Source organism: Onychomys torridus, chromosome X (assembly GCF_903995425.1).
Source record: "Onychomys torridus chromosome X, mOncTor1.1, whole genome shotgun sequence".
NCBI classification, from domain to species: Eukaryota; Metazoa; Chordata; class Mammalia; order Rodentia; family Cricetidae; genus Onychomys; species Onychomys torridus.
Genome location: NC_050466.1, coordinates 89586022 through 89599960, shown reverse-complemented (window position 1 = coordinate 89599960; position 13939 = coordinate 89586022). Strand labels below are relative to the sequence as shown.

The following is a 13939-nucleotide window of genomic DNA, read 5'->3' as shown; positions in this document are numbered from 1 at the left end:
TGGTAGAGTCAGAAATGGCCCCTACACAATGTTAACCTAGGTGACTGGGTAAACTGGGGAAGGGAGAGTCAAGAGGCAGGAAGGCTAATTTGGAGGCCATTGCACTTACTCACTGAGCCTTCAGTAATAGGACTTATCAGTCAGTAAAGAAATATTTGTGTGATTGTTGTCTGATAACTTTCAAGACTATAACCTCTGCCAGGACAGAGACCACTGAGCATAACAGCCATTATCTTGCTCAGAGCAGCTGTGATTATTGGCGAGATAGCTTGGTTCATGCCTGTTGATGTTTCATCATAGGAGGTTAGATGCATACCTGGGATCTCAGCCACGCCCTCCTGCAGCTGGATGCAATCTTGCCCCAACTGCACATGGTCTTGTAGTCTTGGGAAGTAAGAGTACATAGTGTGAGAGATAAATTGAAGGAGGCAAGACTTCACTTACACAACTATGGAGAAGTCCTCATCCATGCTGGGATGAGGCTTTTTCATGGTATGGCTGTTTTAGGGTCACTCATGCTCTTAAGTAACCCCTTACTGAGGCCTCTATAAGTAAGTCAGAGAAACTCATTAGTTCCCCAAATTGGACTTTGGTTTGTGATTGGCGCCTTATGTAGGCATTTGTTCATAGTTCCTTAAAAAAAGCTCCCCAAACATTTGGTGCCGAAGACAGACATAACAGAACCAGAAGGAAGTCTTTGAGGACTGACTGCAGGGCCCCTGCAGCAGATGCTGAGGCATACAACAGGCTGATCACCGAAGAGTAGAGAGTCCACAGGGGCAATCTTCCTAGGCTCCCTTTCCCATGGAGTATGGGGAGAGTGTGCTTCCTTGCTGTGGTGGTAATTGCATGCCTTCTGAAATGGATGATAGGATATGCAACCAAGGACAAGCTGAGAAGGGAATCCTTTGGTGGGAACTGTATGGTGAGCATCTTCTCTCCTTAGTACAGGTGTCATGCCACCTTAACATGGCATGGCACCTTATGGGTGGAATGTCCCCCCAACCACTGATGAACTAGAGAACACTCCACAGTCCCTGAAAGGAGCGGTGGTGTCAGTTGTGTACGTTGGGTGATAAGACATGCAACTGAGGTGCAGCTGTCACCACAGAAAAAAGCCTTGACCACACAGGGAGGAATTGCAACAAGAAGCCATGCTACCCTCCACATTAGCCTCTGATTTGTAAGATGGGGAAAAGGAAGGAGGAGATGGAGGTGTTGTCTTGCTGTATTTTTTATTGCTTGTTTGCTTGCTTGAGTCAGGGTCTCATGTGGCCCAGGCTGGCCCTATTTAGCTAAGGATGGCCTTGAACTTCTGACCCTTATGTCTTCACATCCCTGGTACTTGGTTTATAGGCATGTGCCACAGAGCCTAGTGTGTGGTCTGGGGGTCAAACCCAGGGCTTTGTGCATACTCATTAGGCACTTTCTACCTGTGGAGTTGAGGCTGCACTCAGCCCCAGCCTTGGCTTGCTGTTTCTTAAAGCTGGTAGGGTGCAAAGAAAGGAGAGTGTAAGTTATGTCTGTGCTCGATAGCCCTTCCAAGGGCTCTAAACCTTGGAAACCATGGAATTGTATAGAATTGTTTAGCCCGAAGGGTGAAAGTGAGGTGGGCATTATACAAGATAGTCCTTGGGTCCAACATGTATTACAGAGGAAGGAAAATCCATGACTCAGCATACAGACTAGAGCCTTAAAAATGGCCCAGTGGAAGAAACTATGATAATCCGGTAATACTCAGCTCTGGGGCTGCTTGGGTTAGGAGAAATTCTTTTTTAAAGGAATGAAAGAGCCTCTCACTGTCTGGCTTATGAGGCTGTCAGACAGGAGACAGGATCAGTCTGAGTCCTTTGAAAGTATATATAACTATCCATCCAAACCTGCATAACCTGAGGTGAGACGAGGGAAATCAGTTGCTGATTGACAGGCTCATGTGGGCCATTAGGGACACTTGGTTATCACAAGCTGAGGTCCCTGTAAACATCAGTGACTGGAAGACAATAAGGGAGGAGTCAGGAATTACTGAGGGAATTGGGCATGCCCAAGGTGATGTCTAATGGCCAGTTCACTGGGCCAGATAAGACTTTGTTCACAGGATAGTTAAGAATTTAATTCAAACCTGGGAGGTGGTGGCGCATGCCTTTAATGCCAGCACTCGGGAGGCAGAGGCAGGCATCTCTTGTGAGTTCAAGGCCAGCCTAGTCTACAGAGCGAGCTCCAGGACAGCCAAGGCTACAAAGAGAGACCTTGTATCGAAAACAAAAACAATAAAAGAAGAAGAATGTAATTTAATATGGGCTTTGGCACTAGTGAGGAACTTTAGTGGCTTTGCTGAGCCACTTGGTGAGGTATGATTTTGTGAGGTAGGAGAGGCTTTGGCTGATCTGAGTGACTTAGACTGACATATAAATTGGCCTGTAAAGTGGTAAAGCAGTCCAGAGATTACAGAGAAGGACAGAGCAGAGAAAGGTGTCTGTTGGGGGGTTATTTGAAAGCAAGTATAGCAAGATTTGTGTCAAGCTAGCCATTCCCAAGGGAATGACAGCCAAATGCTGTGCTTAGTAAGCTTCTAGAAGACTATAGTTCATAGAAAGTGTACATGATTTTAAAAAAAGGTACAGGTGAAGATGGTATGTCCCAGGGGTGGGCAGTTATTCCCCCAGAGTAAGCTGTGTACATTTCTTTCCTCCAAAAAAAAAGTCTGCTAGGGCAGACCTGTCACCCAGCCAGGGCCCCTCTCAGCAGCCAGGTGTGGTTGATGGAGAGGCAGCAGCTACAACCACAGTACTAATTCAGAGCTCATCAGACCCGGGAGGGAGGCAGCCAAAGCAGTGAGCAAGCCAGGAGAGACAGCACAGCCTCACTCCCTCTTGACCTTGGACTAGGCCAAGCAGCTTGAGTCAGTCCTACCAAGCCCATTTGGCCTGGGGAGATGCGTGGGTGCCCACGACAGCACCACAGGATGAGGTAGCAACAGGGCTTGAGTAGAAGGATTGTTGATTATATAGATACAGGTTATAGATTGTAAAGACTGTAAATATGAACATTGTAGATTATATGAGTAGTACCACCCATCTATGCTACTGTATTCAACTTTGCCCTTTTGATGAAAACATTTGATATAAGGGATGCGATCTTTCCATGTTTTATTGAACTTTGCTAATGTTCTTCTTGAGTACCTACCCATTTAGGTGCTGACTCCTAGAACAACTGATACTTGCTTAGTGGCATGACCAGTAGTGGGCCTTCTGACATCCTGCCTAGTCTCTATAAAAAGATTTTGTCATATAGATGGTATAGTGCTAAACTATATTTTGAAGATATAAAGATCACCTGAGAGACAGTGCACAGAAATGAGCAAGCATGGGAAATCAGTTGACACAAAGTGGAAAGGCTAGGCACAGATGGGATTCTTGTGAGCTTCTTGTTTGGGTGAGGCACAGATTACACACCAGGTGACTGAGAAAACACTACAGTAGTCTGTACCTGTCAGTGTTAAAACAGTGGTTAAAGAATGAACAAAAGTATTCTGTGTTGGGGGAAGGAGGATGTTCCCCAAAGCCATAAGGTTATTAATTGAAAAATCTCAGTGCTGGGGGTGGGCTGCCACCCTGACTTGCTGGCCAGGGAAGCCTCAGAATACCTCTAAGTAATAAATGCTGTTGCTGTTGGTTGTATGCCACAATTTGATGGTAAGTACCCCTCCCCCATTGCCAAAGACATTTCATGCTTTGGTTGCAGGACATGAAGAAATCAAGCTGGAACCGAGTTGGAAGATTCCTCCCAGTTGGCTAGCATTCATAGTGGTGGAAGATGTATTCTGCAGGCTTCTGGGAGAGAACTGTCCTCAATACTCCAAACTGCTAACCCAATATGCTACATTGTCAACACTGTAGACAAAATGTACAGTAGTGGCAGCATTATGGATGCAACCAGCAACTTTCCAATGGCCTTCTCCATAGGAGGGGAATTCAAATCTGGTACTGTAAGCCGGACCAAAACCTGTGGCCTAGGAGGTCATAGTGGGAAAGTAACTATTATTGTTAAATAGATAGAGTGTTCCTGCTCCATTGCCTTCTAAATATATTCATGCACATAGATGATTGCAACTAGCAGCTTAGATCAGGAAGGCTTATTTTTGCTGTGAATAGTAGCTACTATAGAGATGTAACTGGTCAAGCTACTCAGGAGTGAGTGACTGTTGCTGTAACACAGTGGCCCAGTGCTCAGCCAAATGGAAGAAAATACTCATTTATATCATCCCCTCCAAGGCTCAGGGGACATGTAAGAGGTGGAGCAGAAAGACGCAAAGCTACCGAAGGGGTAGAGAGTTATAGAATGATGTCCTTGGAGCATAACAGTCATTACCACCTTTATCAGAGCAGCTGACTCATTGCAAGAGACCTTCCAGATAGGACTTGTTGACATTCCCTCCTAAAAAGGGGAGTGGGGAGGGCCATTAGAACCTCACCTAAGATTCTAGCCATGCCTTACATTTCTCTCAAAGCTGAAAGCCTCATGGTCTCTGGAGGCAATAACAATACAGTGTAAACTGACTCCATCTATGCTCCTATAGAGAAGCCATCTAATCTGAGGTGAGACATTTGGTGCCGTGCTGCTTTGGGGTCACTCTCACTGTGCCTAACCCCTCAGTCATGCTCTATAGGAAGTCTCCCCGGAAGACAACCGAGCCCTCCACTAGCTACAGGACACCCACCGGAGCAGGACTCACACCTGTTTAGTGTCACCCAAGATTGCTACCCTGTCACCTTTTTACTGCTTCAGTACCCCCTATTCAGGATAAGGACCCCCTCATCTGTCCAAAGGGTTTTTTTTTCAACCTTCATTCCCAAATTTTCCTAGCACAACTTCTTTATAAAATTCAAATAATCTATTCTAACCCAGAGCTGATGTTTCCAATCTGTTCTGGAATCTGACCCCTCTGACTAGCCAATAGAAACAATTTCCCCTGGTCTCAGCCCCAGGATCATTAGTTCCCTTGTTCCTCAGAAGAAAGCCCCTAGCCTAGCAATAAGTAAGTCGTGTTTGGTTGTGTGCTAACAAAGCCTGTTCTTCAACAGCAGTTCTTACACCGTTATGTCACCTGTTTCATTGGTTTTAAGTGCAAGTTTACAAAAACATGAACTTTTTGTCAAGGATTTGGCAAAGTCACACCCTTTAGAATTCTACTGAATCATTTTCAGTAAGTATTAGGGCTGGGAGAGCCTTGAGATCATCTGCCCAAATACCTTATAGTTTCAAGTAAACTGAGGCCCAGAAAGGGAAATTAGCTAGCACCTGTAATGGAAAGATGCACCAGATCCACTCCAGGCCTTCGAGAAGCATTCTGTCTAGTTTGAGAGGTACATATGGACAAACATCTAACATGCAAAAAAAGAGTCAGTCAGTCAGTGGAAACTGCTAGAAGGGTGCAAGGGAGGGTTCTTGAGAGGTCAGTAACAGCATGGACGGTGACATTTCAGCTGAAGATGCAAGACTTTCAACAGATGAGATGTGGACTACAAAGACTTCAGACAGGGGCCTTGCTCCTACGTCAAAAAGTAAGGAGTATATTTTCAAGAGCTATCAGGCCGGAAGACCGAAAGAACAGACTGCAGCCAGTGTAGTGATGGGTGCGCAGCAAAACCTGTCCCCTCCCCCATCTCACATCTCTTTCCCCGCTGGCTTGTTCCTGCAGATATTAAAGGTCTCAAGCTGAATATTACCTCCAGAGATGCTGTCCCCAGCACCTTTTCTAAGCAAATTCCCTGCCCTGTATATATTTCCTTCATCACCTTTGCCCTGATGTAAAATTCTGTGTTGTTTCCTTGTTCCTGTCTAGATCCTCGGCTCTTTCAAACTAGGAGGACTGTTCTTCTTGTGTCCTTGTCTTTCTATCCTGTCAGTAAGTGCTCTGCAAGCAGCAGCTCCTGACATACAGGGTGGAGCGGGGATAGCAACAAAGAACTATGTTGAAGAGTCATAGTCAACAAGTTTTGGCTGCAAAGTCAAAGGACTGATCAGACCAGCATTGAGCCCAGGGCTAGGAAAATGTGGTGCATCCATAGGGACAGGGACAGAGCTGCCAGCTGAGAGCCAGTGCAAGGAGAGGGTTATGCTCAGAGCTAAATGAAGTCCCTTGTGGAGTGGGGGCAGGCAGGGCCTGCCATGTTTCTAGGGTCTTGGAATTTCCTGCTGGGGACGGTGCTGTGAGAGGACAGCCTCAGTTGAGTACCAGCGTTGTCACCTGTATGTGGGGCAGGGTGGGTGGCCAGCAGAGTGGAATGAGGAGGCATGAGCTGAAATCAAGCCAATGGAGCAAGATCCCGATGGAAGATGCAAGGTGTCAGAAAGCAAAGTGTCACCCACAGGCGGGGACCTAGTCAGATTTCTGTCCCCAGGGCTGAGCAGACTGCTGCTCATTCACCTGCTTCACCCTCTGGGGCAGCACTTGGGGGTATGTGTGAAGGAGAGCAGACAGGCACATGAACAGGGGCAGGACAATGTCCCATGTCCGGAGCAAAGGGACAGGCTGCTGGGGTGCCTAGGAGCACAGCTGCTGTAGCCACATGACCACACTATGCCTCAGTTTCCTTACCTGGAGAAGTGATAGTAAGGCATCTCCCTCACAGCTGGGTTTGACAGTAGATGAAGGAAGCCACATGTGTGAATGGTGACAGAGATTTCAATGCACACAAGAAGAGGTCAATTCTGTCTCCCTGTGATGGGGGAGGGGCCTGTGAGAGGCATGACAGAATGAATGAGATTCTTAGACAAAGTCTTGACATACTAAGGGGTCTTCTAGGTAACTGGTGGGGGAGTGGGCATGTCCAGGCAGAGGAGGAGTGTGAACCAAGACCCAGGGTGTGTGTTGGGGGGGGTAGACCCAGGGTGTTTGTTGGGGGGGGGGGGTATTGGTGCCTTCAGGGAAAGCAAATGGATGGAGGGGGCTGCCATGGAAGAAAAAAGCCAAGGTCTGACAGGCCACGCCAAAGAGCACTGGGCTCAGCAGAGGTGCGTCTCCTGGAGGTGGACAGTGTGGCAAGCAGCACGCCTCTTGTCCCTGCTCCTCCCTGGCCCAGGGAGGGATGGCCTTAGGGAGTAGCTCATGCAGTCTGATACACATGGAAAACCCCACTAGGGCAATCACTGTGCCCAGCGATGATGGCTCTGCATATACAAAGTACTTGGGGTGTCATTGTTGAAGTTCTAGTTTCTGACATAGCACGGGTAGCAACACTTCTGGGGAGGCATCAAGACGTGAAGGAGCCAGCTTTGCTTTCTCTTGGAAGCAATGGAAGCAGAGGCTTTTGAGGAAATTGGAATTTGAGCTTCAGAAGTTATTTGCAATGATAATACTTGGTCCTAGAGGTGCCAAGGAAAGTATGGAATGAAGAGATTAGTGGAACTGAGGGCCTGGAAGCCCAGCTGGAAACCAGGCTGCCCTACAAAACCCGAGAAGTGGCAAGACTAAGTGGCCAGGGCCCAGCCATGTGGAGAATGAGGCCTCCAGGCCTGTGCTGTGCTCAGCACTAACTTGCTGGCTGTCCCGAAAGTGAATGCTGGGAACCCTGCCCATCTCATTGCTCCCTTGCCTTCAAGTGCCTAATTGTAGGCAGGCATGCTCCCTTCAGGAAAGTTTCTGGTGGCCTTTAGTTCTGTTCTGCTGGAGCCCAGGCTTCCTCCTCAGCCTCACCTTCTGTCAGGCTACCCCAGTCCTCAAGCTCCCATTCTCATGTCCTTAGCTTCATTCCTGGCCCCTCACCTCTACCCTTGTTTCAGGTAGAGTTCACTTTCACTAGCTAATATTTAAAAGCACTTTCGAATTAGGATAAAGTTGGTCATTGGTGTTTGTTTAAAGAAGTATTTTATTTAGTTATGGGCATCGTCCTGTGGCTATTTTGAGTTCTTCCTGTTAGAGATGAAGAAGAAATTTCGTCGGGCTTGGCTGCAGTCAAGCCATCAAGCTTGAGAAGCCCCCAGCTGACTTTCCACAGACACAGGGCACTGCCGCCAGGCAGGCCCCACACACTAGGCCTGTCTCCCTTTGGCGTTTCCAAGTTACTCAGTTGTTCTCTTGTGGTGGGGGGGCTTACTGTTTTCCAGCTGTACTTCCTTTGGCTGGGCCATCAGTGTGAAGACAGACTCTGAGCACAGTGCAATTACAGGCCAACTCTGCCTTCCCTTTGCACTCATCAATATGAATTTCCTCAACCCCCACAGAGCTCTTTAGGAGCTCCCTTTTGTTGGGCTACCTTCTAACAAATAAGAGAATGTATAGAGGCAAACACTGTGCTTACCATGAAACCCAACAAACTAGAGAAGGGAATCATTCTGGGGCTCAGCCCACACACCTTAGGGGTAGCTCAACCATTCAGGTTTTACTATTGTACCTTAGTGATGGCAGCACCACCCCAGGTTTCTTCCCACGAGCTGCCTACATGGCAGTAGCCATGGTCAAGCACTTCTCGAAGCTTTTGAGGGTCCCAAGGAGAACTGCCACCCTCTCCACCTGAGCACATCCTACCTCCATTGTGGTCGGGTGGTAGCTGGCAGGCAGGCAGCTTTCTCTTCCCATTCCTCAGTTCTGCGCTGCCAGCCTGGCTCCTGTGTCTGCAGCATGCATCTGTGCTATGGTAGCATCTTCCACCTCACCTAACTTTTAGAAAAGTGGCAGCATTTTGCCACCAAGGACATGGCCCCTATAAGGGCAGCTTCTAGGCCAAGGTGAGGTCCAAGTATACACTTTTAGCTTCGTTTTAACAAAGGATCCAGCACCACCCAGGGTCACACTCTTCTCAAGGACTGCCGGGGCGGCCCCCCTCCCTCATCTCTAGGAAACATTGGTCTGAGTCCTTCTTCCTGCTGCAGGGCGGTGGTGGTACACACCTTTAATCCCAGCACTCGGGAGGCAGAGGCAGGCGGATCTCTGTGAGTTAGAGGCCAGCCTGGTCTACCAAGTGAGTCCCAGGAAAGGCACAAAACCACACAGAGAAACCCTGTCTCGAAAAAAAAAAAAAAAAAAAAAAAGAAAGAAAAAGAAAAAAAAAGGTCTCTGAGCCATGGTTCATTGCAACTATCATTTATTAAAAAATATATGTCTCCTTGGAAGGAACACTGGTAAACCAACTATTATCATGCTTACTTTGAATCTTTGCTTTTCTTCCCTGGGAGGGAGGGCTGAGCATTGTTCAGACATGTCAGTTACCATCAAAGAATCAACACTCCCTGCTCACCCTCCCATGAGAGTCACAATCATCTGTCGCTTTATCCCTCTTTGCCTTCAATCCAGTGTACTGCCCAAGAGAAAGCTGCTGCCTTTTCTTTCTCCTAAATTTGGGCCCCACACGTCACAGTTAGCCTCATTATGCTGGTAGGATACCTGTGAACAGAGAGTTCCTGAATGTGGCTGGTAATGCTTTAAAGTGTCAACAACACTGCGTCACCTGCAATGGTCCTAACCCAGTTGAGGGCCAAGCAATTCTATGTTCTCCCCTGCGTCGTCCCTCCAGTGTGGAGGTGAGGGAGGCACGTTGGCTTCGAAGGAGCACAGTGGGGTGGGGTAGGGCCTGGACCACACCTGCTGCCTGCACTGGCGGCGGGAGGAAAACCACCTGGACCAGTCACTGCCATCAGACTCTGGGAAAAAAGCAACAAGATTTCACAGCTCACCAGTAAGCGAGTCTTAGCTCTACAGCTCAAATTTACAGCATTAAAGTCTACTTTCTTCTGGAAGAAACAGTAAGCTACCAGCTGTTGGTGAGGGGGCTGGGGTAGGGCAAATGGAGCAGTTGCAAAAGAAAAGAACCTAAATCCAACTCACTACATGGCTGGCCACGCCTGGTGCTCTTCCACTGTCCCAGCACAGAGCTGGAAGGCAAGCACCTCCCTATTCCTGTCAGTGGCCCCAGGAAGGGACCCACAGCTAGTCCAGCATGGTAACTCTGAGCCTCGGCTTCTACTCTCTGCCCTCACCAGCCCCTGCTTTCCCTCTGTTGACTGGATGGCCAGACCTAAGTTACTGCTGTATCCCAGGCCTGACTCCTTCAGAACCTCACAAGCCTTTAGAACACTGGCAAATAGGATTCTACGCATTCACTTAAATAGTAAAAGTAAAATTTGGAATCATGAAAAGGCTGACACTGTAGCACAACATGGTTTGGGTTTAACAGCAGCTTAAAAATGAACAAAAAGGAAACCTCTCATGCAGACACATCAGGCGGCATAAAACAATAGGCAATTTCATCCGGAGCGCCATCAGCCATCCATTCTCTCTTTCTGCACAGGAATGGCTGCCCTGCAGGGGCAGCAGCAACTGCTTTCAGTCAAGTCTCCAATTGCAAGCTCCCAGCCAAAGCCCCTTCCTTCACGCTGCAGGTTGGCCCCACCCGGAGCCAACCGTAGCTCTGAAGAGAATGACCAAATTTGAGTGAGTGCTTTGGTCTAGCACTGAGTACTGTTGTCATCCCTTCCCAACCAGGTGGAACATGAGATGTCATCTGATTGGAGTACGAAAGTAAAGCATTTCTCTAATAACATAGTGCCATTGATGGACGTCTCCATAGATTTTCTAGTCCCAATGTATGTGAGTATATATATATATATATATTATAGAAGAGTGTATAATATATATATATAATAATCTCTATATATTGTATATAAATTACATATATATATCTATATATAAATAAGATACTTTCTGTTGCCAATATGTTGCATCGTTCAGAGCTGCAAGCCAGCAGTGCAGGGTAGAAATGCCCAGGAGCACCTCACCACGTGGGCTGTTTCGCTCACTTCACAAGCTGTGCAGTTGTCCAGAGTCTGTCTTTGCATCAGTCCTCCTCTCTTCTCTTCGCTTCTGCTGGGTGTTTATGAAAACAACTCTGATGGATTTGCACCTGTGCTAGCGCTTGGGAAAGGTCCATGCAGGAATGGGCACGGTCACATGATGAGTGAGATGGCATCATCCCCAAAAAAAAAAAAAAAACAAACAAACTAAAACAAAACAAAAAGTTTTTAAAAAAGGAACAGGACTAGAAAACTCAATTTTTGACATATCTAAAAAGGGGGACAAGAACAGTAGTCATTTGGTGTCCCCAGGGGGACAGGAATGAGGAGGAGAGGGAAGAGGGACTTGATTTCTTCTGTTCACAAGAGAATGGTTGGAGGGGATTCTTCAGAGTTTTTCAGGGGATGGGACCCAAATGTAGTGCCCAGACTGGTCCTCAATGATCTGTTTGATTTTGTTATAAATCTCTTCCAGTGAGTCACCCTGTACAATGGCTAAAGTGGAAAGAAAAGGAAAAATTATCACTGTGCTCTGGAACCCTCCCCCTCTAAGCCCCAGCCATCCTGTCTCTCTTAACAACCAACCTCCTGTAATGTCCCTGGGCTGTGATGGACGTTCACAGCAACATGGGTCTGACTTCTTGAGTTAACTGTCTAGAGTTCGGTACAGAACTGTAGCTGGCTTGGTGAGCCCAGGGTTGGATGTCAACTGCCAGAGACAGTGAGACTAGCAGTGAACAGGAAATGTGTTTATTGAGTACCCACCTCATGCCAGACATTGAAGCTCCCATTGCTTTTGTCTGTCATGGGCTGGCAGCCTAAAATTCTAAAGCAGCTTCACCCATAGATTTGGAAAACCCCAGGGAAGCAGGTGAAGAGCAAAAAGCCACAATTTCTGGCAAGAGGCAGAGCTCCTAGGGGCCATCACAACACATCACATCACATCAGGGGTCATCCCAACAAACAAGGACAGAGATATGGATTGTGAGACCCATAGTATATAAATAACATCGGCATTCCTTACTTGGCTAACCTTTTTACTCATTACCACCTGCACATATACATCCAGTACTGTGCTTTAAAGGGGACCTTCCCCACCTTTTAAGAACTGGCCTGCTAAAGTAGGTGACACGTACATACATGCAAACTGACAGACAAATACTATACTAAGAAACCATCAACAAACATTTATTCAGCACCAAAGCATGCAAGGCAAAAAAAAAAAAAAAAAAATCAGGAGGAAAAGCAGGGAGGGAAAGAGACAAAGGAACCTGCAAACTCACAGAGCAAGAAAACAATAAACAAAGCAACAGACAAAAGCAGTGCTTGGGAGTGGCTTGTGTTAACTGGTGGCTGACAGGAAACCTTAGTGCCTGGGGAAAGGTCTGTGCTTAGTGACTGCAAAGTCCCCAGGCACTTTAGCTCTGCCTAAGTCTGTCTCCCTGAGGTGTGTCTGGCTGACCTCATAGACTCATGACCACACGGACTCCTGAATTCTCACCTGTGAAGTACTCTCCAAACTCTTGCTCCAGTTTCATGGCTTTGTCAAAGATCTTATTTGCTTGTTCATATGTCTGCCGTCGGTTCATCTCCCTGCCAAAGACACAGAAGCAATACATTTCTCAAGGAGCTCCTATGTTTTAATTAACACAACAAAATGTTCTACATTTCCTAAAAATCGGCTAAACAGCGCCCCCTTAGAAGAGCCCGTGGCTAACTCCCTCCTCAAAACTTCCAAGTCCCAAAGCCCAGCTGGCCCAAACAGGAGGAACAACAGGCATGCAGTTGGTTTGGGGCTTTGTCTGGGTCCTGCCCCTGCCCACCCAATCTACTTTCTTTCCTCGCCAAGGTCATCTGAGTCCCATGGACACTTACATAAGTGCTTCAATGGACTTGGGCTTGATGAAAACGGCAATGGGGTACAGTTGTGCTTGCTGCAGTCTCTTTATAGCGTTGCCAGAAACATCTAAGATGCAGTGCTTGCCCTGCAAAAGCAGACCCTGTCAGCTCATCCTGTCCCTGCCTATAGGGTCCTACCAAGAAGTCCAGGGCATTCGAAACAGCAAGCTGAGGGGAACTCAGAGCAGTGCTTAGGGCCTACTTCCTGTTTCTTCAGTGGTTCATCTTGATCGTTAAATAGATGGGATTAAGAAGTACTGTGAGGGCCTTCCCAGAAAGGATTAACTCAGGGAAAGAACAGCTGTCCATGGCCTTGGAAACCCCAGATGGAACAAAAAGGGGGGAAATGAGAAAGTGCCCCATGCACCAGGGTCTCTGTGCTTCCTGCTCGACATGAGCAGCTCGGCTTTACTATGCCACAGTGGCACAAGTGAAAACCTCTGAAGCCAAAATCAATTTGTCCTCCAAGTTGTTTTGTCACAATGACAAGAAGTCTGATGAACACAGGCTTGATAAACCAGAAAAGGCCACTCCTCCCTAGGGGCCTTTTTCGCTGGTGGCTGATGCGCCAGTGAAGGTTGCACAATGTAGACATATGCCATGACTGGGGGCTTGGCACGTGGAGGGACACCATAGCTTTGCTCAGCACTGTGGGAAGGACATGAATGCAAGTGGATGCCAGGCCTCAGCGTTTGTCTTCCCCATGGTTCAAGGGTAATCAGAGCATCTCCTCTCTGCTTACCCTCTCTGCAACTGCCCGCACTGACTGGATGCTGGTCCCATAGAGATTATCGTTGAACTGGCCCGCCTCAATGAACTTGTTGTCCTGAATATCCTTCTCCATCTGTTCCCGGGAAACCACGAAGTGGTAATCCTGTCCATCAACTTCATTGTCACGCCGAGGCCGGGTGGTATCTGAAGGATGGAGGGAGGGAGGGAGAGAGGGAGGGAGGGAGGGAGGAAGGGAAAAGAAGGAAGGAAATGTAGTGTGCCCCAAAGGCAATGATCTGAGCTATAAAAGCCAACTTCATTCCTTAAACCACTTTGTGTACAATAACCTGGGTTTAATCCCCAGTACCACAACGAAACAAAAACCAAAACAACAATGGCCCCCAGTTTGTAAAATCAATCCTGACTATGACCATCCAAACTTTCACTGCATAGCATAACGCAAGCGGCCAGGTTGGATGTCAACCCTACCAATCTCATCTACTCTGGTGACAGGAGGTCCCCAAAGGCCCCGATCCTAGAC

General features: G+C 47.5%; 1 protein-coding gene across 7 annotated transcripts in view; it reads right to left on the bottom strand.

Moving 5' to 3' along the window:
• Positions 1-9066: 9066 nt before the first annotated feature.
• Dlg3 (discs large MAGUK scaffold protein 3) overlaps positions 9067-13939 on the bottom strand; it is a 52722-nt gene continuing 47849 nt past the window's right edge. For 5 of the 7 annotated variants that reach the window (XM_036174154.1, XM_036174156.1, XM_036174158.1 and 2 more), the window contains 4 exons: positions 13430-13602; positions 12664-12773; positions 12290-12381; positions 9067-11283 (listed from right to left, as the gene is read on the bottom strand). In XM_036174154.1, the coding sequence (XP_036030047.1) occupies positions 11177-11283; positions 12290-12381; positions 12664-12773; positions 13430-13602 (482 nt within the window). In that variant the 3' untranslated portion in view covers positions 9067-11176. The remainder of the gene's footprint in view (positions 11284-12289; positions 12382-12663; positions 12774-13429; positions 13603-13939) is intronic. The other 2 variants (XM_036174153.1, XM_036174155.1) reach the window with 2 other exon arrangements.